The sequence below is a fragment of the Coregonus lavaretus genome, assembly GCF_964263955.1.
Source record: "Coregonus lavaretus genome assembly, chromosome: 16".
NCBI lineage: Eukaryota > Metazoa > Chordata > Actinopteri > Salmoniformes > Salmonidae > Coregonus > Coregonus lavaretus.
Genome location: NC_140003.1, coordinates 21,873,036 through 21,897,128, shown reverse-complemented (window position 1 = coordinate 21,897,128; position 24,093 = coordinate 21,873,036). Strand labels below are relative to the sequence as shown.

At 42.4% G+C, this 24,093-nt stretch overlaps 1 protein-coding gene across 2 annotated transcripts; it reads left to right on the top strand.

Moving 5' to 3' along the window:
* The first annotated feature begins 662 nt into the window (after positions 1 to 662).
* idh1 (isocitrate dehydrogenase (NADP(+)) 1) lies at positions 663 to 22,965 on the top strand. 2 transcript variants are annotated; one of them, XM_084179625.1, is made up of 9 exons: positions 663 to 808; positions 6,472 to 6,601; positions 18,711 to 19,002; positions 20,062 to 20,164; positions 20,562 to 20,739; positions 21,004 to 21,155; positions 21,497 to 21,637; positions 21,844 to 22,006; positions 22,173 to 22,965. In XM_084179625.1, the coding sequence occupies exons 1-9, from the start codon at positions 775 to 777 to the stop codon at positions 22,264 to 22,266; spliced, it is 1,287 nt and encodes a 428-aa protein (XP_084035751.1). In that variant the 5' UTR covers positions 663 to 774; the 3' UTR covers positions 22,267 to 22,965. The 2 variants fall into 2 exon arrangements, with proteins under 2 accessions (XP_084035751.1, XP_084035752.1); XM_084179626.1 differs by lacking the exon at positions 663 to 808 and adding an exon at positions 1,886 to 1,991.
* Positions 22,966 to 24,093: the final 1,128 nt, after the last annotated feature.

The following is a 24,093-nucleotide window of genomic DNA, read 5'->3' as shown; positions in this document are numbered from 1 at the left end:
AGTGGAAGAGTTGTTTGATATATAATGTTTGATATTTCCTAAAGAGTCTTCTTACTGCAGGTGCATAGCCTATCATCTCCATTTTACAGTGGTAATGAATGACAGCCATAATCTCTGACACTGAATTAGGCTACTAATCGACCTAGAACAACTGTGGTAGCACATATTTTCATATTAAATCATGATAGGCATATGCTTTCCTGGAAGTAGCAGGAAACAAGTGAAATAGTGTAGTTGATAATTAGACCTATATAACACAATCCACACGCACATCATTATAGTAGTGCATGTTGTAGACTGTGGAACCGCAACACACGTTATCATTTATATCAAAGGCGGTTTATTGGACCCTTCCAATTATTCATTTTGCCTATAAAACTATCCCGATTCAGTGAAAATAATAATACAATACATTTTTTTTAAAAACTTTAGGTGACATCTTTTTGTCTGCGGACCCATCACACCTCTTTGCTTAGCTTATCTGAATACAGTATACGGGTTTTATGCACCAACCAAACTTCTGGGAGAGCAAGATGATCCCCTTTTGATTGTCTATCAACTTGTTCCCTGAGTTAATCACATTCTATCTAGCCAAATCACCACCGGCACCCCACCCAGAATGCTCGTGTTCAATTGTGTTGCACAACGTTGCACTCTGAAACGAAGCCCCCCCACGCAATAGCAACGACACGGCCGGAATAATTGTATTTCCTAAATGTGAAGAAACCAACAAGGCTCCTAACAGATTAGGCTCCTTCGTTTACCGGAGAGGACATGCTCTGTGTCCCAGAGCGGCTACGGTTTGGAGGTCAGAATGAATTTTGTTCGTAGGCTACATTTTCACAGTTATACATAACTGATGCCACCTTCTCTTCTGATTAACCGGTTAGCAATGTCTGCAGACGACGACACGCACGACGATAAAGTAGGAACGCCAGAATTATGAGATAACACAGATAATCTTATTAACGATACTTTAGTTGCCGCTCTAACAATGGAAACGAATGTCTTAAAAAATCGAAGGCAGTCGGGAGGAGGCAAGATCAGGTGGGACCATTTTAGCCAATGAGAGGGCAGATAAGCGTGTTTAACAGGCACAATGGTTTCCACTAGTTGCCAAAGTCAAAATTGACTATATCATAAAAATTCATGAAAACAGAAATGTGCTTTTTGGTATTTAATTAAGGTTAGGCATAAGGTTAGCAGTGTGGTTAAGGTTAGGTTTAAAATCACTTTTTAAGAAGATCAATTGTAGAAATGGGTGGGGTGTGAAGACCAGACACAACTCCTAACTTAATTTTTTTCAAAGTTACCGGGATTTCACGTGTCCTACTTATCAGTACACTCGTAACAACCTAATCATTACGAAACGTATATTCGATCAAATAAGCCACGTAGCAATAAACCATTCAATTTTTTGTTAACCAAATTCGACACTCATTGACCTCCATACAAAAACTCATCACTTGGTGAACGAAAAGCGCCACCTGCTGGAGAAGACAGATTTTGGGCCCAGTTATCCCTCTCGCTTAACCCGTTCCTCTCTGGTGATAGCCTAGTAACTAAATCTATTGAAATAGGTTTATTTGAAAGCGCATGAATGTCATGTGACGCAATTTTTTTTGGGACAAAACCTACCGCAGATGATCTGATCTATAAATCAACCGAATTTCTAAATAACTTTGATATGAACAGGTCCTTATGTTGCAACAATTAGCATAGCACAAACATCTACCCGATACGATACCCGCCCATAAAGACCCTCCCACAGCTGTGTGGGGGTTACTTTATTGGCTGTTTTAGATTATACATCTCCGTTGATTGGTACAGGGAGTGTCTTTCGAGCGGGCGGATGCACGGTTGCCGACAAGGTTGACGCCTCTATTTATATGGGACCGCGCCTCTCTTTCTGGAACTCGGTGTAGAACAAGACGTTCCACTGCTTCATCGAGTATTACTTGTTCAGATTGGGGTTCAGTTAGAAAACGAAGGTAGGCATTCATAACATCTTCTTATGCATTTCAGGAGAGTCGCTCATTAGGCCGAAAAGCTTATATTTGTGCTCATCGCAAATCCCCATTGTGTTCTGCAACTGTAACCATTGTTGGATTTAACATAAGCTATCGGGTCCTTTAAACCAGTGCCCTGTAGGGTACTTGATACGGGAATATACACTACAATATGCATTGTAATGTTGCTTTCAGATCGTTTTAACGTAGCCAGAGATGTAGGCCTTTTGAAAATCAATCACAAGTGTTGAGCTTTGTCCTAAAGGATGATAATGACAGCTCTCTTCACACCCGGCTGATTGTGCACACATTCAGGAAGTAGAAAATCAGGATGAACATTAGGTCATTCAGACAGACTGTAACGTTAGATCTTAAGTGCACTAAAGGTTATAACTTCGTATAGTCTTTGCCAGTGTATCCCTAGACCACTAGCTCCTCCTCATCATACGATGTCCATGTGTGTTATCATGTAACATTCTGGGGCAGCTCTTTCTGGGTCAAATGTTGAAACATTGATACAAAGTTTTCAGAAGAAACAATGTAGACTATCTACTCCAAACTGTAGCACCAGTACTGCATTGTTGAGTAGTTATCTCAAGGGTTGTTGTTGGTCGAAGTAACTGAACAGATCCTGCCTGTCATGTATCCAATGTTCACACTTCAGAGAAATAGGAAATAGTTGTATAAATTAATTTTGGTCGAGGTATTTGTTAGACTTGTGAAACTACAGATTGCTTCGCATCCAGAGTTAACTGGGTTCATGTTAGTCTGATAAATCAGGCTGTAATACACAATTAATTGGCCTGAAACTAATGCCTGCAAAATCGTGTAAATGTTACTTAAAAGCCAGAATGTTGAATACAATTACATTTAAACTTACTCTACCGGTTTGTCCTTAAGCTGCTCGAAATTTGAGACAAAATATCCACAGGAAAGTATGGTTTACCAGACTTTTTAGAGAGCTGGGTTCCAGGGACCTAGGAAAAGTTAGTTTTATATTGGATATTCGGTTTTCTCTCGTCAATAGCAATTGAACCAAGCATGCAATGAAAATGGGGAATGGAGAACAAACCACACCTTATTTCTTGTTAGAATTTTTAAAAGATTGAAATCTGAATGAAAAAATATACAATTTTCGTTGTCATGGCATGCTTGGTTCAATAGCTATGGACAAGGGAACTGAATAGCCATTATAAAAATAACTTTACCTAGGTGCCAAACCTAACCATATAACTACCAGCTTTCCTGTGGATATTTTGTCTAAAATTTCGAGCAGCTGAAGGAAAAACCACTCAGACAACCAGTAGAGTAAGTTTAAATGTAATTTTATTCAACATTCTGGCTTGTAAGGAACATTTACATGCTTTTGCAGGCTTCAGTTTCAGACTGTATATACCAATTAATTGTGTATTACAGCCTGATTAATTTAGGAAAGGGCCCATTTTAGCTAGCTAGCTAGCTAGCCACTGGAGGACAACAACACAACGAGATGCAACAATTCAAGTTTTTCTGTCAATGACTTATACTCTCAATTTAATTTAATCAGAGTGACGCCAAAATCCACGCCGGCTTCCCTTGCCACCTTTTTTTTGGTGCGCCAGAACCATTCACAGTTGAGCATGCTCAGTTTAGCTCAACACTGATTGTCTAATTGTGTATACCTTTTTTATCAAGGGAGGCCAAATGCTCGCTGGCTTCCCTTGCCTTCAATGCTATGGGTGGTAACAATGTCATACTTGTTTGGACCAGACAGCATCAGATAGAAGGCCTACACGTAGAGAGACAGAGGGACGCGGTTTCGCTCACTCGGATGCTTTCTCCTATGAGTTACATTCAGCCTCTTGCAAATTGAAGGAAAATTATGAAACACAGAGAGACGAAAGATATGTATTTATTTTTTATATACACTACCGTTCAAAAGTTTGGGGTCACTTAGAAATTTCCTTGTTTTCCATGAAAACATACATGAAATGAGTTTGAATAGGAAATATAGCAAAATGCATAGGAAATATAGTCATTGACAATGTTAGAAATAATGTTTATAATAGAAAAAATAATTGTGTCCTTCAAACATTGCTTTCGTCAAATAATTTTCAGCAATTACAGCCTTGCAGACCTTTGGCATTCTAGTTGTCAATTTGTTGAGGTAATCTGAAGAGATTTCACCCCATGCTTCCTGAAGCACCTCCCACAAGTTGGATTGGCTTGATGGGCACTTCTTACGTACCATACGGTCAAGCTGCTCCCACAACAGCTCAATAGGGTTGAGATCCGGTGACTGTGCTGGCTACTCCATTATAGACAGAAAACCAGCTGACTGCTTCTTCCCTAAATAGTTCTTGCATAGTTTGGATCTGTGCTTTGGGTCATTGTCCTGTTGTAGGAGGAAATTGGCTCCAATCAAGTGCCGTCCACAGGGTATGGCGTTGCAAAATGGAGTGATAGCCTTCCTTATTCAAGATCCCTTTTACCCTGTACAACTCTCCCACTTTACCACCACCAAAGCACCCCCAGACCACATCGCCTCCACCATGCTTGACAGATGGCATCAAGCACTCCTCCAGCATCTTTTCATTTGGTCTGCGTCTCACAAATGTTCTTCTTTTTGATCCGAACACCTCAAACTTTGATTTGTCTGTCCTTAACACTTTTTTCCAATCTTCCTCTGTCCAGTGTCTGTGTTCTTTTGCCCATCTTAATCTTTTCTTTTTATTGGCCAGTCTGAGATATGGCTTTTTCTTTGCAACTCTGCCTAGAAGGTCAGCATCCAGGAGTCGCCTCTTCACTGTTGACGTTAAGACTGGTGTTTTGCGGGTACTGTTTAATGAAGCTGCCAGTTGAGGACCTGTGAGGCGTCTGTTGGGGCGGCAGGTAGCTTAGTGGTTAAGAGCGTTGTGCCAGTAACCGAAAGGTTACAGTGGTCTAAGGCACTGCATCGCAGTGCTAGCTGTGCCACTAGAGATCCTGGTTCGAATCCAGGCTCTGTCGTAGCCGGCCGCGACCGGGAGACCCATGGGGCGGCGCACAATTGGCCCAGCGTCGTCCAGGGTAGGGGAGGGAATGGCCGGCAGGGATGTAGCTCAGTTGGTAGAGCATGGCATTTGCAATGCCAGGGTTGTGGGTTCGATTCCCACGGGGGGCCAGTATGAAAAATAAAATAAAAAATAATGTATGCATTCACTAACTGTAAGTCACTCTGGATGACTAAAATGTAAAAATGTAAATGGTTCTAATCCCTGAGCCGACTAGGTGAAAATTCTGTCTGTGCCCTTGAGCAAGGCACCTAACCCTAATTGCTCCTGTAAGTCGCTCTGGATAAGAGCATCTGCTAAATGACTAAAATGTAAATGTTTCACAAACTAGACACTCTAATATATATGTCCTCTTGCTCAGTTGTGCACCGGGGCCTCCCACTCCTTTCTATTCTGGTTAGAGCCAGTTTGCTCTGTTCTGTGAAGGGAGTAGTACACAGCGTTGTACGAGATCTTCATTTTCTTGGCAATTTCTCGCTTGGAATAGCCTTCATTTCTCAGAACAAGAATAGACTGACGAGTTTCAGAAGAAAGTTATTTGTTTCTGGCCATTTTGAGCCTGTAATCGCTGATGTTCCAGATACTCAACTAGTCTCAAGAAGGCCAGTTTTAACAAGCACAACAGTTTTCAGCTGTGCTAACATAATTGCAAAAAGGTTTTCTAATGATCAATTAGCCTTTTTAAAATGATAAACTTGGATTAGCAAACACAACGTGCCATTGGAACACAGGACTGATGGTTGCTGATAATGGGCCTCTGTACGCCTATGTAGATATTCCATAAAAAATCAGCCGTTTCCAGCTACAATAGCCGTTTACAACATTAAGAATGTCTGTACTGTATTTCTGATCAATTTGATGTTATTTTAATGGACCAAAAAATTGCTTTTCTTTCGAGAACAAGGACATTTCTAAGTGCCCCCAAACTTTTGAACGGTAGTGTGTATTTTTTTGGTCCATTTTTTTGGGAAGCCTGGCTTCCCTTGGCATCCATGAATATACGCCACTGGTAAGCGGTAGGTAGCCTAGTGGCTTTGGGGCAGTATCCGAAAGGTCTCTGGTTCGAATCCCCAATCCGACTAGGTAAAAAATCTGTCGTCGTGCCCTTGAACAAGGCACTTAACCCTAATTGCTCCTGTAAGTCGCTCTGGATAAGAGCATCTGCTAAATGACTTAAATGTAAGAAAATGCTGACTCACTGGTCTGGTAACTTGAAGTTCCAGGTATGAATTAACTTCATTCATTCTTTATGTAGCTGGCTAAAATGGCCTTCACAGTATCACTCCTGAAATAACTTCCAATGCTCAAAAGGCTTGGCAGTATAGTCTCAAGCTTGTCAGTTGCCCCTTTCTTGTTACTATTGAGTCTGACTCTCTCTCCCCCTCTCCTGTCTCTCTCCCCCCTCTATCCCCCCACTCTCTGGCCCCCAGGTTCCAGGATGTCTCAGAAGATCAAGGCAGGGTCGGTGGTGGAGATGCAGGGGGATGAGATGACCAGAGTCATCTGGGAGCTCATTAAAGAAAAGCTCATCTTCCCCTACCTGGAGATGGACCTGCACAGGTGAGTTACACATGCTGATACACCTGGTACTGTATTCATTAGTGAACACTGTAGCAAAGCGTTTTGCAATGAAAATGAGCGCTTCTTATTGGACAAATTCAGGTAGCCCCTCCCGGTTTTGGCACATTACCCCCCCCACGTTTGCTTTCTAGTGACTATGACCCAGCTGACACACACACCTGGGACAGTGGGGTGCAATTTTTATAGAAAACACAACAGATACAACTAGAATGTATAGAGCTCAGTCGGATTTGTTCTGAATCTACGTGATAGGCAAGCATGTGTTTTTCTATACAGTATATGTCTATCTGAAGGTTCTGTAACAATGCACCAATGGGAGGGGAGGTAGGGGGTTGTTAATGGGGGGTCGGGGTAGAAGACTTGTCACACCAGATGAGCTTGTCAACACCTGCTTCAGCTCCTCTGTGATTCAGGTTTTACCTGATTGTCAATACTCTCTGTAATGCCCAGAGTTTTTCCTGGTCAGGTCAGGTCCCTATAGGTTTCAGGAGTACACACATGTGATGTGGAAATGCTAATAGTAGCTGTGCACTTCGCTAACCCTTGACACTAGCACAATATCTGGGTGTAATTGTAGTAACATACAGGAACTCAAGTCCTTTTGTTCACCCGACCTAGAATACCTCACAATCAAATGCAGACCGTATTATCTCCCAAGAGAATTTTCCTCAGTTATAGCCATGGCTGTTTATATCCCCCCTCAAGCCGATACCACGACGGCCCTCAAAGAACTTCACTGGACATCATGCAAACTGGAAACCACATATCCTGGGGCTGCATTTATTGTAGTTGGGGGTTTTAACAAAGCAAATTTTGAGGACTAAGCTGCCGAGGTTCTATCAACATGTCGACTGTAGTACTCGCGCTGCTAAAACACTGGACCACTGTTATTCAAACTTCCGCGATGCTTACAAGGCCCTCCCCCGCCCTCCTTTCGGCAAATCTGACGACAACTCAATTTTACTTCTCCCTTCCTATAGGCAGAAACTCAAACAGGAAGTACCCGTGCTAAGGACTATTAAACACTGGTCTGACCAATCGGAATCCACGCTTCAGGATTGTTTTGATCTCGCGGACTGGGATAAAAAATAATTTAGACGAATACACCGATACGGTAACTGAGTATATCAGGAAGTGTATAGGAGATGTCGTACCCACTGTGACTATTAAAACCTACCCTAACCAGAAACCGTGGATACATGGCAGCATTCGCGCAAAACTGAAAGAGCGAACCACCGCATTTAACCATGGCAAGGTGACTAGGAATATGGCAGAATGCAAACAGTGTAGTTATTCACTCCGCAAGACTATCAAACAAGCAAAACGTCAGTATAGAGACAAAGTGGATTCGCAATTCAACGGCTCTTACACGAGACGTATGTGGCAGGGTCTACAGACAATCACGGACTACAAAAGGAAAACCAGCCACGTCGCCGAGACCGACGTCTTGCTTCCGGACAAGCTAAACACCTTCTTCGCCCACTTTGAGGATAACACAGTGCCACCAACTAGGCCCACTACCAAGGACTGTGGGCTCTCCTCCTCAGTGGCCGACGTGAGTAAAACATTTAAACGTGTTAACCCTCGCAAGGCTGCCGGCCCAAACGGCATCCCTAGCCGCGTCCTCAGAGCATGCGCAGACCAGCTGGCTGGTGTGTTTACGGACATGTTCAATCTCTCCCTATCCCAGTCTGCTGTCCCCACATGCTTCAAGATGGCCACCATTGTTCCTGTACCCAAGAAAGCAAAGGTAACTGAACTAAACGACTATCGCCCAGTAGCACTCACCTCTGTCATCATGAAGTGCTTTGAGACTAGTCAAGGATGACATCACCTCTACCTTACCTGCCACCCTAGACCCACTTCAATTTGCTTACCGCCCCAATAGATCCACAGACGATGCAATCGCCATCACTCTGCACACTGCCCTATCCCATCTGGACAAGAGGAAATCCTATTTAAGAATGCTGTTCATTGACTATAGCTCAGCATTCAACACCATAGTACCCTCCAAGCTCATCATTAAGCTCGAGGCCCTGGGTCTGAACCCCGCCCTGTGCAACTGGGTCCTAGATTTCCTGACGGGCCGCTCCCAGGTGGTGAAGGTAGGAAACAACTCCTCCACTTCGCTGATCCTCAACACTGGGGCCCCACAAGGGTGCGTGTTTAGCCCACTCCAGTACTCCCTGTTCACCATGACTGCACGCCTCCAACTCAATCATCAAGTTTGCAGACGACACAACAGTAGTAGGCTTGATTACCAACAATGACGAGACAGCCTACAGGGAGGAGGTGAGGGCTCTGAGAGTGTGGTGCCAGGAAAATAGCCTCTCACTCAACGTCAACAAAACAAAGGAGATGATCGTGGACTTCAGGAAACAGCTGAGGGTCCACCACCCCCCTATCCACATCGACGGGACCGCAGTGGAGAAGGTGGAAAGCTTCAGGTTCCTTGGCGTACACATCACTGACAAACTGAAATGGACCACCCACACAGACAGCGTGGTGAAGAAGGCGCAACAGAGCCTCTTCAATCTCAGGAGGCTAAAGAAATTTGGCTTGGCACCAAAAACCCTCACAAACTTTTACAGATGCACAATTGAGAGCATCCTGTCGGGCTGTATCACCGCCTGGTACGGCAACTGCACCGCCCGCAACCGCAAGGCTCTCCAGAGTGTGGTACGGTCTGCCCAACGCATTGCAAAAATCTCTGAAGCTGGAGACACTTATCTCCCTCACTAACTTTAAGCATCAGTTGTCAGAGCACCTTACCGATCACTGCACCTGTACACAGCCCATCTGAAATTAGCCCGCCCAACTACCTCATCCCTATATTGTTATTTATTTTGCTCATTTGTACCCCAGTATCTCTATTTGCACATCATCTCTTGCACATCTATCATTCCAGTGTTAATACTAATTGTAATTATGTTGCACTATAGCCTATTTATTGCCTTACCTCCATAACTTGCTACATTTGCACACACTGTATATATATTTATTTCTGTTGTATTTTTGACTGTTTTGTTTTACCCCATATGTAACTCTGTGTTGTTGTTTTTATCGCACTGCTTTGCTTTATCTTGGCCAGGTCGCAGTTGTAAATGAGAACTTGTTCTCAACTGGTTTACCTGGTTAAATAAAGGTGAAATTAAAAAAATTACAGGGGGCAAACTACCCGCCCTACAGCACCCGATGTCACAGGAAGGCCATCAAGGACATCAACCACCCGAGCCACTGCCTGGTCACCCCGCTATTATCCAGAAGGAGAGGTCAATACAGGTGCATCAAAGCTGGGAACGAGAGGCTGAAAAACAGCTTCAATCTCAAGGCCATCAGACTGTTAAACAGCCATCACTAGCACATTAGAGGCTGCTGCCTATAGACATAAACTAGAAATCACTGGCCACTTTAAGAAATGGAACACTAGCCACTTAGTGTTTATATATCTTGCATTACATCTCCCGAGTGGCGCAGTGGTCTAAGGCACTGCATCGCAGTGCTAGCTGTGCCACTAGAGATCCTGGTTTGAATCCAGGCTCTGTAGTAGCTGGCCGTGACCGGGAGACCCATGGGGCGGCGCACAATTGGCCCAGCGTCGTCCAGGGTAGGGGAGGGAATGGCCGGCAGGGATGTAGCTCAGTTGGTAGAGCATGGCGTTTGCAACACCAGGGTTGTGGGTTCGATTCCCACGGGGGGCCAGTATGAAAATAATAATAATGTATGCACCCACTAGCACCCACTAACTGTAAGTCGCTCTGGATAAGAGTGTCTGCTAAATGACTAAAATGTAAATTACTCATCTCATATGTACAGTGGGGAAAACAAGTATTTAGTCAGCCACCAATTGTGCAAGTTCTCCCACTTAAAAGATGAGAGAGGCCTGTCATTTTCATCATAGGTACACGTCAACTATGACAGACAAATTGAGAAGAAAAAAATCCAGAAAATCACATTGTAGGATTTTTAATGAATTTATTTGCAAATTATGGTGGAAAATAAGTATTTGGTCACCTACAAACAAGCAAGATTTCTGGCTCTCACAAACCTGTAACTTCTTCTTTAAGAGGCTCCTCTGTCCTCCACTCGTTACCTGTATTAATGGCACCTGTTTGAACTTGTTATCAGTATAAAAGACACCTGTCCACAACCTCAGTCACACTCCAAATTCCACTATGGCCAAGACCAAAGAGCTGTCAAAGGAAACCAGAAACAAAATTGTAGACCTGCATCAGGCTGGGAAGACTGAATCTGCAATAGGTAAGCAGCTTGGTTTGAAGAAATCAACTGTGGGAGCAATTATTAGGAAATGGAAGACATACAAGACCACTGATAATCTCCCTCGATCTGGGGCTCCACGCAAGATCTCACCCCGTGGGGTCAAAATGATCACAAGAACAGTGAGCAAAAATCCCAGAACCACACGGGGGGACCTAGTGAATGACCTGCAGAGAGCTGGGACCAAAGTAACAAAGCCTACCATCAGTAACACACTACGCCGCCAGGGACTCAAATCCTGCAGTGCCAGACGTGTCCCCCTGCTTAAGCCAGTACATGTCCAGGCCCGTCTGAAGTTTGCTAGAGTGCATTTGGATGATCCAGAAGAGGATTGGGAGAATGTCATATGGTCAGATGAAACCAAAATATAACTTTTTGGTAAAAACTCAACTCGTCGTGTTTGGAGGACAAAGAATGCTGAGTTGCATCCAAAGAACACCATACCTACTGTGAAGCATGGGGGTGGAAACATCATGCTTTGGGGCTGTTTTTCTGCAAAGGGACCAGGACGACTGATCCGTGTAAAGGAAAGAATGAATGGGGCTATGTATCGTGAGATTTTGAGTGAAAACCTCCTTCCATCAGCAAGGGCATTGAAGATGAAACGTGGCTGGGTCTTTCAGCATGACAATGATCCCAAACACACCGCCCGGGCAACGAAGGAGTGGCTTCGTAAGAAGCATTTCAAGGTCCTGGAGTGGCCTAGCAAGTCTCCAGATCTCAACCCCATAGAAAATCTTTGGAGGGAGTTGAAAGTCCGTGTTGCCCAGCGACAGCCCCAAAACATCACTGCTCTAGAGGAGATCTGCATGGAGGAATGGGCCAAAATACCAGCAACAGTGTGTGAAAACCTTGTGAAGACTTACAGAAAACGTTTGACCTGTGTCATTGCCAACAAAGGGTATATAACAAAGTATTGAGAAACTTTTGTTATTGACCAAATACTTATTTTCCACCATAATTTGCAAATAAATTCATTAAAAATCCTACAATGTGATTTTCTGGATTCTTTTTCCTCATTTTGTCTGTCATAGTTGACGTGTACCTATGATGAAAATTACAGGCCTCTCATCTTTTTAAGTGGGAGAACTTGCACAATTGGTGGCTGACTAAATACTTTTTTCCCCCACTGTATATACAGTATTCTATACTATTCTACTGTATCATAGTCCATGCCGCTCTGACCGCTTGTCCATATATGTATATATTCTTAATTTATTCCTTACTTAGATTTGTGTGTATTGGGTATATGTTGTGAAATTGTTAGATATTACTGCACTGTCGGAGCTAGAAGCACAAACATTTCGCTACACCCGCAATAACATCTGCTAAACACGTGTATGTGACCAATAACATTTGATTTGATTTGAATATCACCAAGGACACACCTGTGTGTTAGTTGTCACTGTATATTATTGTGCATTATACAATGGGTGGGTCTAATCCTGAATGCTGATGAGTTAAAACCGCATTCCAGCCGGTGTCTATTCTACAAGTTACCACTGGCTAAATCTATGACGCTTACTCTGTTCCATCTGACTGCACAATCCACTGTCTCATCAGCCAAGCAATTTATAATATTGATCTCCACTATAAAAAAAAAAACCATCTAGACATTATCTCACATTTCTTTTAGACTATCATTTAGTTTTCAACAGCGGAGATTTGTATGAACCTTGCTGTCTGTCTCTCCGACATTTGCAACATTGTTTCAATATTTAAATTAGATCTCCAAATGTCCCGTAGTAATGAACGTGTCAGAAGTCGGGACGAGACAGACAGGCAGGCAGCTTTTCTCAGCCAGTCAAAATCATGAATTAGCTGGCATCATTTTTATGGATGTATACAAAGAAATGTCAATTGAAAAAGGTCAAACGAAACGAAGTGCAGCTATTTTGCAGTCTTTCCAGCTTCAGTTTGAAGTGATTGTGTTAGCTGTGTTGTTGGCTAGCTCATCTGAACAACAGTGTCCTGACGAGTGAGCACATTTTCTATGCCAGGCGAAATCACACCTCATTAGCTCATTGTTATGGCTGTAAATTAGCCGTAGTTGTCTAGCTAGCAAGCAAGGGATAAGAACGTTGCCAGCCAGTATGGCAATGGAACATTTAGAACGAACGACTGGGTCGCGTCCATAGATACAGAACAAAAAGACTGAACGACTGGATTGCTTCTTTAGCAACCGAACTGATAGAGAGAACGACCAGCCGGCTTGGGTAGCAACCCTAGATTTGTGTCTGGACTATATCTTGTGGAAGGATGAAAGGGTATGAATAAATTAATAAAAATAACGTCTTTGACATATTTACATTAATCATTATTTGAATATGTTGGTAACCCGTTGTATAAAAGTGATAATGCCCTTGAAGCCGGTGTTTGGAGGATATATTGGCATGGTTTGCAGGCCCTTGACCACCCATTCCAATATACCTCCAAACACCGGCTTCTCTGGCATTATCACTTAAACGTGTTCTTTATTGTACTCTTAAGCTACCCTGTGTTAGATGTCTGTTCAGCATGTGTGGAGTGTTAGATAAGAGAGAAGTGTGCTTCTGTTGTGCTGCCCAGATCAAGGGGATTTAGTATAATAATTGATCACTTGAATAGACAAATGCATATTCAAATTCTGAGGACAAGTCTGTCCCTAGGTGTAGCTGTTTTAAAGAGCAATGTATTACCCAAACCCCCAGACAATCTGATCACATGACATTGGCAGTCTAGTTGCTACTCTACTGACTGACCTAGGACAATCAAGAAAATATCGTTTTCAAGATGTACAACTTTGGTCTGTAATATCTGAACTGTTAGAGTCCTATTCACTATTACCGTTCATTGTTTCCCATTCCTCCTTTTTACACTAGACCTTTAGACTGTGGACTGATGACACACTGCCAGGTCGCAGTTGTAAATGAGAACTTGTTCTCAACTGGCTTACCTGGTTAAATAAAGGTGAAATAAAAAAATTATTAAAAAAACACACACACATACACCAGTGTTCATTTTGGCGCAATTTTTTAGATTTAGTCTTATATCATTAAGTCTTAGTCACATTTTTGTAATTTGAATATTGATTTAGTCTAGTTATTGTCAAAATGACAAACAGTGGGCCATTTTAGTCAACTAAAAGCCCTTTCATTTTAGTCACATCACATTTTTATTGCCTCATTAACTTATAGTAAACATAAATCACTTACTTCCATGTGCACAAACAGCCTTGTTCTACAAACAAATTTTTCTGCATTGCATCCTATTGCATGATTCTCTTCCCAACAGCCAAATTGGCAGAAGAACACATTACTCAGCTGCAGATTAAAAATCACCCATTGACAGGGCTCCAGACTAACATTTTCTCCTGGTGGCACTGGTGCAAATTACTTTTTCAGTTGGTGGCACCAGCCCATGATTTGGTTGCACCAATTTATTTCCCCTGGCGTTACACAATAGAAAATATTTGTTATCACCTTATAAAGTCATTCACAGTGCTTTAGACTGTGTAATAGACTACTGAGATGGTAGGCTATTCAATAAATAAGTTATTTCATCTAACATGTCCAAGCAGGAATGCATGATTCACTCGCAATGGCCGATGCCAATAGTTGCTATTGAGCTCAATATTAAGAGATGACAAATAGGAAGTTGAGAACAACATTAGTTGCATCCAAGGCTATGTATTTCCCGCAATTACATTTTGAAATGTACAACCAGAAGCTCACTCATCAATGCAGCAGGCCCCAGCAAAACAGGCCCAGGAGCTGGGCAGACTCTTTCATTACAGGAATTGTGAGGATAATGCACTTTACTGTTTGACCAAATCAAAAAAATTGAAAGTTTTTTGAAACTTTTGAGTAATGTGGCCATAATGAATGTTCAGCTGGCGCTGATGTGACCAATTCAAAATGTAACTTGCACAACCAAGTCAAAAGGTCTCAAAATGCGACTAAATGGTCGCAGTCTGGAGCCCTGCCCCTTGACATACTGTAGCTATATTGTAATCAAAGTTCTGTCATAAGTAGTGGTCTGTTAGGTTGTAGCAAACTAACTAGCTAGCATTATCAAGCTTTTATTACCTGAACATATACACACAGTATATTGGGATGGTGCACTTTCAGATTTCTCTTGAGGTTGGTAGTATTTTCCCCCCCAAACTACTTAAGTCGTACTTTAAAGTATTTTTACTAAGTACTTTACACCACTGGTCTTCTCCTGTGGAAACGTTGCATTCGGTCTTGTTTGAATCGACATGATAAGTAAAGTGTCTCCAAAAGTTGCCCCCTTTTCTACCAGGAGCTTGTGCCATGGAGAGTAGCCATGGCATGTGCCTTATTTGCATCAATGATGTGTTGCCGCCAGATTGGAGAGCGGTTGAATCTCTCCAAAACTCTTGTCCAGTCAGATTTTAGTCACAGAGATAATTTACTCTTCTCATTTTCGTCAACTGAAAATAAACAATTATTTTTGTTTAGTTATAATTTTTTCTAGGTCTATTTAGTCAGTTATCGGCTCGTTAATTGCCACTGAAGAATATGTGTTTGACCAATATTTTCATTTTTTTGTGTGACTAAATTAACACTGACACACACAGGACTTTGGCTGCAGTGCAGTGAATATCACAATTTACATGACCTTACCCTCTGTCTTAACTAAACTTCAAAACTGAGTTTTGAACTGTTAAGTTAAAGGCCCGGAATAAATGCATAAGGTCGGTTTGTAAGAGCTTATGAGTTCTTACTTATTTCACAATATTTTCAGTATTAATGCAAGAGGATTTGGTGTAATAGTAATTCTATAACCAACAGGGCCACATGAGCACGGTCAAGTCATGATACAAACCTCCCAGTGTTCCAAACCCATGACCTAACCTCTGTCATTACAAATGTCCAGGGAAGTTTTTTGGGAGTAATTAAAAAATATCAAATTATGGCATCTGTGAAGTTGGTCAAGCAAGAAGGCCTAACTGATAGCTTGAGGTGGGGGGGTTTCTTGGTGGGTTGTGTTATTCCTGCTGTCTCGGTTTCTGTGTGTCTGAAGGGCACCCTCATTAGTTTCAAAAGTCTTAGGAATGCATTCATTGTGATGTGGGTGGGGGATGTGGGGTGAGTGGACAGGTCATCTTGGTCAATCACTCCGACTGCATACACAGCCCTCTCAGGAGGCAGAGCAGCTTATCTCCATCACACACCATTACACAAAGCCTGTAGTGCTGTGTGTAACTACCTTGTGTGCTGTATCACACCGTCTCAGAGATGGTGTGTGTTTTTGTGCTGATTTCACAGTGACATTGAGTTACACCTCTACTGTGTGCTGACCTGTGGTTGTAAATAATAATAATATAAATAATATGCCATTTAGCAGACGCTTTTATCCAAAGCGACTTACAGTCATGCGTGCATACATTGTGTATCCTAATATTTCTTATCTAATGTACAGTAATTCTGTGGAGCAGCACATTGTTGTAATATTAGGCTAAGGGGGAGGGGAGGGGAGTGGAATGAGAAACTGGGTGAAAGGTAGTTACAGAAGGCCCAGTTTCCACAAGGAAATGATGGGTATTTATGCTTAGTTTTGCCTTTTTGGAAGTATGAGTGCACACACAAAGTTCTATATTTGTGGAGTGATGAAACTAGTGTTCCTTCCTACACTACCTTGTTTGTGTGAGCAGAGCATCCCCATCCCCTGCGAGGATGTGTTGGGTCTTTCAGAGGAGTAATAAATTAGTTCAGTCATGCAGCAGCCTGTAAAGACGGAGTTCTTTGTTAGCATCTTCTACAGTGCCTTCAGAAAGTATTCACACCCCTTGACTTTTTCCACAATTTGTTGTTACTAAGTGGGATTAAAAATGATTTAATTGTAATTTTTTGTCAATGATCTATACAAAACACTCATGTCAAAGTTGATATGAAAAGCCCCCCCACACACACACACACACACACACACACACACTAATATATCTTGATTAGATAAATATTCAACCCTGTAAGTCAATACTTGTTAGAATAACCTTTGGCACTGATTTACAGCTGTGAATCTTTCTGGGTAAGCCTCTAAGAGCATTCCAGACCTGGATTGTGCAACATTTGCCCATTATTATTTTAAAAATTCTTCAAGCTCTGTCATATTGGTTGTTGATCATTGCTAGACAACCATTTTCAGGTCTTGCCATAGATTGTCAAGCAGATTTAAGTCAAAACTGTAACTCGGCCACTCAGGAACATTCACTGTCTTCTTTGTAAGCAACTCCAGTGTAGATTTGGCCTTGTATTTTAGATTATTGTCCTGCTAAAAGGTGACTTAATGTCTGGTGGTTTTTATTCTGGAAGAACTCCCAGGTCCTCAACGATTACAAGCATACCCATAACATGATGGGGCGGCAGGTAGCTTAGTGGGTAAGAGCGTTGTGCCAGTAACCGAAAGGTCGCTGGTTCTAATCCCCGAGCCGACTAGGTGAAAAATCTGTCGATGTGCCCTTGAGCAAGGCACTTAACCCTAATTGCTTCTGTAAGTCGCTCTGGATAAGCGCGTCTGCTAAATGACTAAAATGTAAATGTAATGCAGCCACCACTATGCTTGATAATATGGAGAGTAGGACTCAGTAATGTGTTGTATTGGATTTGCTCCAAACATTACACTTTTGTATTCAGGACAAAAAGTGAATGAATTGCTTTTCCACATTGTTTTTTCAGTATTACTTTAGTGAGTTGCAAACAGCATGCATGTTTTGGAATATTTTTTACATTTTGTACAGGCGTCCTTCTTTTCACTCTGTCAATTAGGTTAGTATTGTGAAGTAACTACAATGTTTTTCATCCATCCTCAGTTTTCTCCTATCACAGCCATTAAACTATGTAACTGTTTTAAAGTCCCCATTGGCCTCATGTTGAAATCCCTGTGCGGTTTCCTTCCTCTCCGGCAACTGAGTTAGGAAGGACGCCTGTATCATTGTAGTGACTGGGTGTACACCATCCAAAGTGTAATTAATAACTTCATCATGCTCAAAGGGATATTCAATGTCTGTTTGTTTTTTTCATCTACCAATAGGTGCCCTTCTTTGTGAGGCGTTGGAAAACCTCCCTGGTCTTTGGTTGAATCTGTGTTTGAAATTCACTGTTCGACTGAGGGACCTTACAGATAATTGTATGTGTGGGGTACAGAGATGAGGTAGTCATTCAGAAATCTTGTTAAACACTATTAATGCACACCGAGTGAGTCAATGCAACTTATTATGTGACTTGTTTAGCACTTTTTTACTCCTGATCTTATTTAGGCTTGCCATAACAAAGGGATTGAATACTTCTTGACTCAAGACATTTCAGCTTTTCATCTGTAATTAATTTGTAAAAAATTTGAAAAACATAATTCCACTTTGACATTATGGGGTATTGTGTGTAGGCCAGTGACAAAAAAATTGAAACCGAAAGGCTTTGTTGTTTCCTGGGTCCCATGCTGCTTCGCTACAGTGTGGCTCTGTGAACTGTTAGAGCAGGGGACTCCATGGTGAGGTGGTTCAGTCATCTGAGGTAGTGGTTTGGATTGGGAATCCCCACTGACTTCATTATAGAAGGCTTAAAAGCAACATCAAACAAAAACACACAGTAATTGTATCAGAATTAAATATGATTGCATCATAATATAGCCAACTGTAAAACAAATAATATAATGTCACAGAGATTAGTTTCACAGGCCCACACACATTTCATGGCATTTGTCCTCCCATAAAACCTGAATGTAACTACATTCTCCTCCTTTCTCCCTGCCTCTCTCATCTCCCCCTCCCTGCTCCTCTCTCCTGCTACCCTCCCTGCCTTTCCATCAGCTACGACCTAGGCATGGAGAACCGCGACGCCACGGACGACAAGGTGACCGTTGAGGCGGCAGAGGCGACGCGACGATACAACGTGGGCATTAAGTGTGCCACCATCACGCCGGACGAGAACCGGGTGAAGGAGTTCAAGTTGAAACAGATGTGGCGCTCACCCAACGGAACCATCCGTAACATCCTGGGAGGCACCGTGTTCAGGGAGGCCATAATCTGTAAGAACATCCCTCGCCTGGTGCCCGGCTGGGTCAAACCCATCATCATCGGCAGGCACGCCCATGGAGACCAGGTAACCTTTTTAACCAACCGTTCAGCAGTATAACCCTTACTAACCATTCATCAACCCTTCTTTACTCCCTGCACCCCTAATGAGTGTCTCTCAAGGTTGCTCTCTAGGCCCTTCTTCCTCCCTCACTTCCTTAAATCTAACCTTTTGAAGGTAATTAATTACCTCAAAGGTGGAAGTCTGGATGCTAGGCCGTAGGTAGACGAAGCAATGTGTTAGTGGTTCCCTGTCTCTGTTAACACATTTTCAATGAAGGGAGATCTTGTACATTCCCCAGTTGATCACATGTTAACTTCATGCCGACTAGAGATGTGGTTGTCAGGCCTGCTCACAGAGAGACAGATGGGCAGGCAGGGGACTGGTGTTGTCACTGAAGGCTCAGTCAGTCACTGATTTAAATGGATGTGTTGCCCTTTGGACCATGATGTTGACACACTATCTCCCTGGATCCAAGACTCAAACTGCTACATCATTCATACTGGACTGCAACTAGAGGATAATAGAACATGTACGTGGCACCATGCCATAGTTAATATGCTTGAACTCAAATGAGAAATGTCGTGAGCACTTTGGGTTGGTTACGGATTTTGAGAATCCTGTCACGTTACGGCCTGGATGCATGATAAGCAGGATACATGTTTTGTATTACTGCTATTTCCGATTTGCTTTTTCTGTTGCATCCACACTCCTGATTGGTAGAAGTCATTCGGAACAATGTTTCATATTAGCCCAATATATCTGTTCCTCAGCTCTACAACAGCATTGTAACCTGTCATCTATTCATAAAGAACTGTTATCTAACCAGTGGATATTAGTAATAATTAGGTGGGTGCTTATATTTGTCCTATTTCATACACGTACAAGTGTGTATTAATACGCATGTGTGAATTGGAAATGTGTTTTTAGCATATCCCCCTGAGACGCCCTCGGAGAGTGGGGTCACACCCAGGGTCTGCCATTATTACCTGTTGCACCAGATGGGTTGCATTGCTGTTTTTCTCCACTAGATGGAGCCCTGTCTGTATTACATCTATTGACCTCTCATCCTGCCTCTTTTCACAGTACAAAGCCACAGACTTTGTAGTCCCGGGGCCTGGGAGATTGGAGATGAAATTCACACCGAAGACTGGGGAGCCAATGAACTTTGTCGTCCATGACTTTGAAGGTAAAACCATCTTTGTGCTTGTAAGGGAAATAATGTCCAGTACAGCTTGTCTCCCTTACATAACATTGTGTTAGTCAATACGAGATAGCCTATGGTGCCAGCCTGGGTATCTTTACATATGTTTGCAGTGTAAATATTACAAAATGAGAACATCGTTATCTGATTTAACTCTGCTTGAAGGATAAATCACCCATGTACCTCCCTTTCCTGAACATACTCTTGACAAACATTGAACTTTGATTAAGGTTGGCTCCATCGTTCTGTTTGAACCTTCAAAATGAGGAAAGGCTGTCTTAATGAGGCTGTGTGTGCATGCATGTTTCTTTGTGTGTGTTTATGTGAGTGTGTACAGTATCTTCATGAGATTGATGCATGTGTCTGTCTCTCTTCTCTCCAGGTTCAGGTGGCGTGGCTCTGGGGATGTACAACACAGACAGCTCCATCAGGGACTTTGCCCACAGCTCCTTCCAGATGGGCCTGGTTAAAGGCTGGCCTTTGTACCTCAGCACCAAGAACACCATCCTCAAGAAGTACGACGGACGCTTCAAAGATATCTTTCAGGAGATCTACGAGAAGTAAGACTGCCTAACCTCAGAACATTTAATCAACTCGAGTAAATCATTGTCCCTATTGGCAATATAATTTTCAGGAAGTAGACAATACACATGAAACATGATCATCATAAACAAAGTATGGTTGATGATATATGGTCAATGGCAGACAAGCCCCCCCAACTACCATGCCTCTTTTCAATGTATGACTCACAAGTTTAGAATGGACAGTTTTAAGGTTTAGGTGTATAAACCCTGTTCTCAGACCTGTTCCTGTGTGTGTCGTAGGGAGTACCGCTCTAAGTTTGAGCAGAAGGGGATCTGGTATGAGCATCGTCTGATTGATGACATGGTGGCTCAGGCCATGAAGTCTGATGGAGGATTCATCTGGGCCTGCAAGAATTATGACGGAGACGTCCAGTCTGACTCTGTAGCACAAGGTGAGATGGTCTACATGTATACTACAGTAGCTAGCTCTGAGGGATATACAGTATTACGTGATGATTTACTGTTTAGCTAGGCTTTCTGAATGAAAACAATGTCATTGGCTACATTGCTATATTTCTCACCTTTTAAATGTAGGTTTAAGGCAGACTATACACTGTATTCAAATAGAAATTGAGTTACACTTTTAGCAACAGGAGTTCCAGGATAATGAGGAGAATGCTTATTTAGTTGTTTTTTTCCACAGTCGCCCATTCTGGCAGAACAAGCTTTTAGATCCAGTTTGCTGTTAAGCACTTTGCGACAGATATATTTAATGCATTTGTGTGTCCACCAGGCTATGGGTCCCTGGGTATGATGACCAGTGTGCTCATCTGTCCTGACGGTCGTACAGTGGAGTCAGAGGCTGCCCACGGCACAGTTACACGCCACTACAGACAGCACCAGCAGGGCAAGGAGACCTCCACCAACCCCATTGGTAAATAACACACTTATACAATGAAATGGAACATATTATATTGTATCTCTCTGACTGATACCTGCTAAAAACCTCTAAAAACCTCTAGCCTAGCTTCTTCCTTTTCAGTGTTTTTAGATCTGAATGTACCAGCCAAGAGAAATAAAGGCAATACAAGGACCTAGGAAAAGATGGCCCTTATGTGTTGTGGTTGTGTGTGTGTGCAGCGTCCATCTTTGCGTGGTCGCGGGGGCTGCTGCACCGGGCGAAGCTGGATGACAACGCAGAGCTGCGTGTGTTTGCTGAGGCCCTGGAGGTTGTCTGCATTGAGACAATCGAGGCTGGTTTCATGACCAAGGATCTGGCTATCTGTGTCAAAGGCATGGCAGAGTGAGTATCTCTCTCACTCTCTCTCACTCACACACAGACACACAGACACACAGACACACACACACACACACACACACACAGTAAACCTGATTATGAAACTAGACTGATTCAAACTTTCTTTCTTTCTCCTCCTTCATCTTACTTTTCTCCTCTCCTCCTTTCTTAGTACCAAACGCTCAGACTACCTGAACACCTTTGAATTCTTGGATAAGCTGTCAGAGAACCTGAAGATCAAGATGTCCAACCAACCCAAACTGTGATCTCCTCATCTCCCAATCACACACACTGTTGATACCCGGACTATGGGCCCCAAGCCAATACTGAACCACTGACTGATGATTGTCATGATTTAAGAAATCTGAGAGTTAAGTGTGAGTATCCAAGTTAGGATTCCGCCAAGTAGGATCTTATGACTGTCAATACCATCACATACAGAGGGCTCCAGAAATCAGACTGGACACAGAAAGAGTCAGTGATATATTTTGCGATAATTGCACGATGGTTTTTTTAATGATGATGTGTGTGTTTTTAAGTGTTGTCTGTCAGTGATCAGTACTAGGGGATTGTCCTGCCGGAGTTTGTCCGAGGGTGGTCTTAACCTTGTTGCCTTATTTGTTTTATGTCAAGTAATCGATCTCAGTCTGTCACACATAATATATTCCATGACAACCACTGTAGTAGACAAAAGCCTGCTTGATTTTTGATTATGTTGACGGTGTCTTTGATTCACATAAAGGTATTAGCATCACTTACTCCTTATGGATGGTTGTGGAAGGGGTTGTTGTGAGCCTGCTGGTTGTCTTTGTGTGTATAATCCATAGCTTAACACTTTACCCCTCAAATACAGAAACCAGTGTCAATGTACATCTGCCAGTAAGCACATAGTATCAGGGGTTGTAGGTTTGTACTCAACGGTGTGTGTGGTTAGAATATCAACTCAATAAATGTTTTTATTTTAAGTATTTGTCTATTACCACATCGATCACAATGTTAAAAAATATATAACTATGTTTATCTAGCTCCACTATATCTTACAAGAACAGCTTTGGAAGTTTGTAGAAATACATTTTCCTCTTAAAGTTTGCCACCAGATGGTGCCATTGTAATCCATGTGACATTGTCATGATTGAGCGTCGTGATGATGTCTGTGCATATTGCTTTCTTTAACTGCTCTCAAAACACTGAATATAATGCTAGGTTTGCAAAGTAACACCTGGTACAAAGCAGTATCAGAGTAATCATGCAAACCAATATGACTACTATTAATGCACAATATCATAGGTTGACAACCTGGACTAAGCCTGTATTCAGTCACTGAAGTGGAATGAATATATAATCCATAGCTTCTTTAATTTCATGCAGAGATAAAATAATACATTGGATATGAATAGCCTATTGTCTATCAGTTGCAGCACGACATCCCTATAATCCTAATATAGCACTGTCTGGATGACTGACTGTGGGTGATGTGTCCACATGGGGAGGATAGGCCTACAGCGGTGCACTGTCCTCACATACACACTCAGGAGCACCCTTGACATGATTAGCTTTTTGCAACAGATGGAATCCACTTGGTTAATCCAACGGAAACAGAGATGGATAGATGGACCCAGAGGAAAGGAAAGCAGAGGCACTTGGACATCCAATGGTAGATGGAGAAAACCAAGGTTTCCAAAAAGGTATCAAAGCCTGCAGGGCTGCTACTATTGTCCCAAAATAATTGGATTTTGTCCGGGAGAAGGAAGTCTCATTTGCCAGTCTGAGACTCCACAAAGATGGCTGTGCCACTGAAAGACCAGGATCATTATCTGTGAATGTGAACAGTGGTTACTGTTTTCAATCAGGGATGGATGGGCCAACATGGCATGTTGTTGATGTCTCTGTCTTATTGATCTGTCAGCCCTCAGAGGGAGTAAACCCAGCTAGCACATAACATTCAGAAAATGTTTCTTAGAGCTTGGTGAGTGTGTGGTTGTCCTATGGTTATTTTGCATTCAATCGTCCCAAAACTTTCTGGGAATGGTGCAGGATAGTTGCTTGGCTTTGGAACATTCTCAGCACATTTAAGGAACTTGATAAAAAAATAA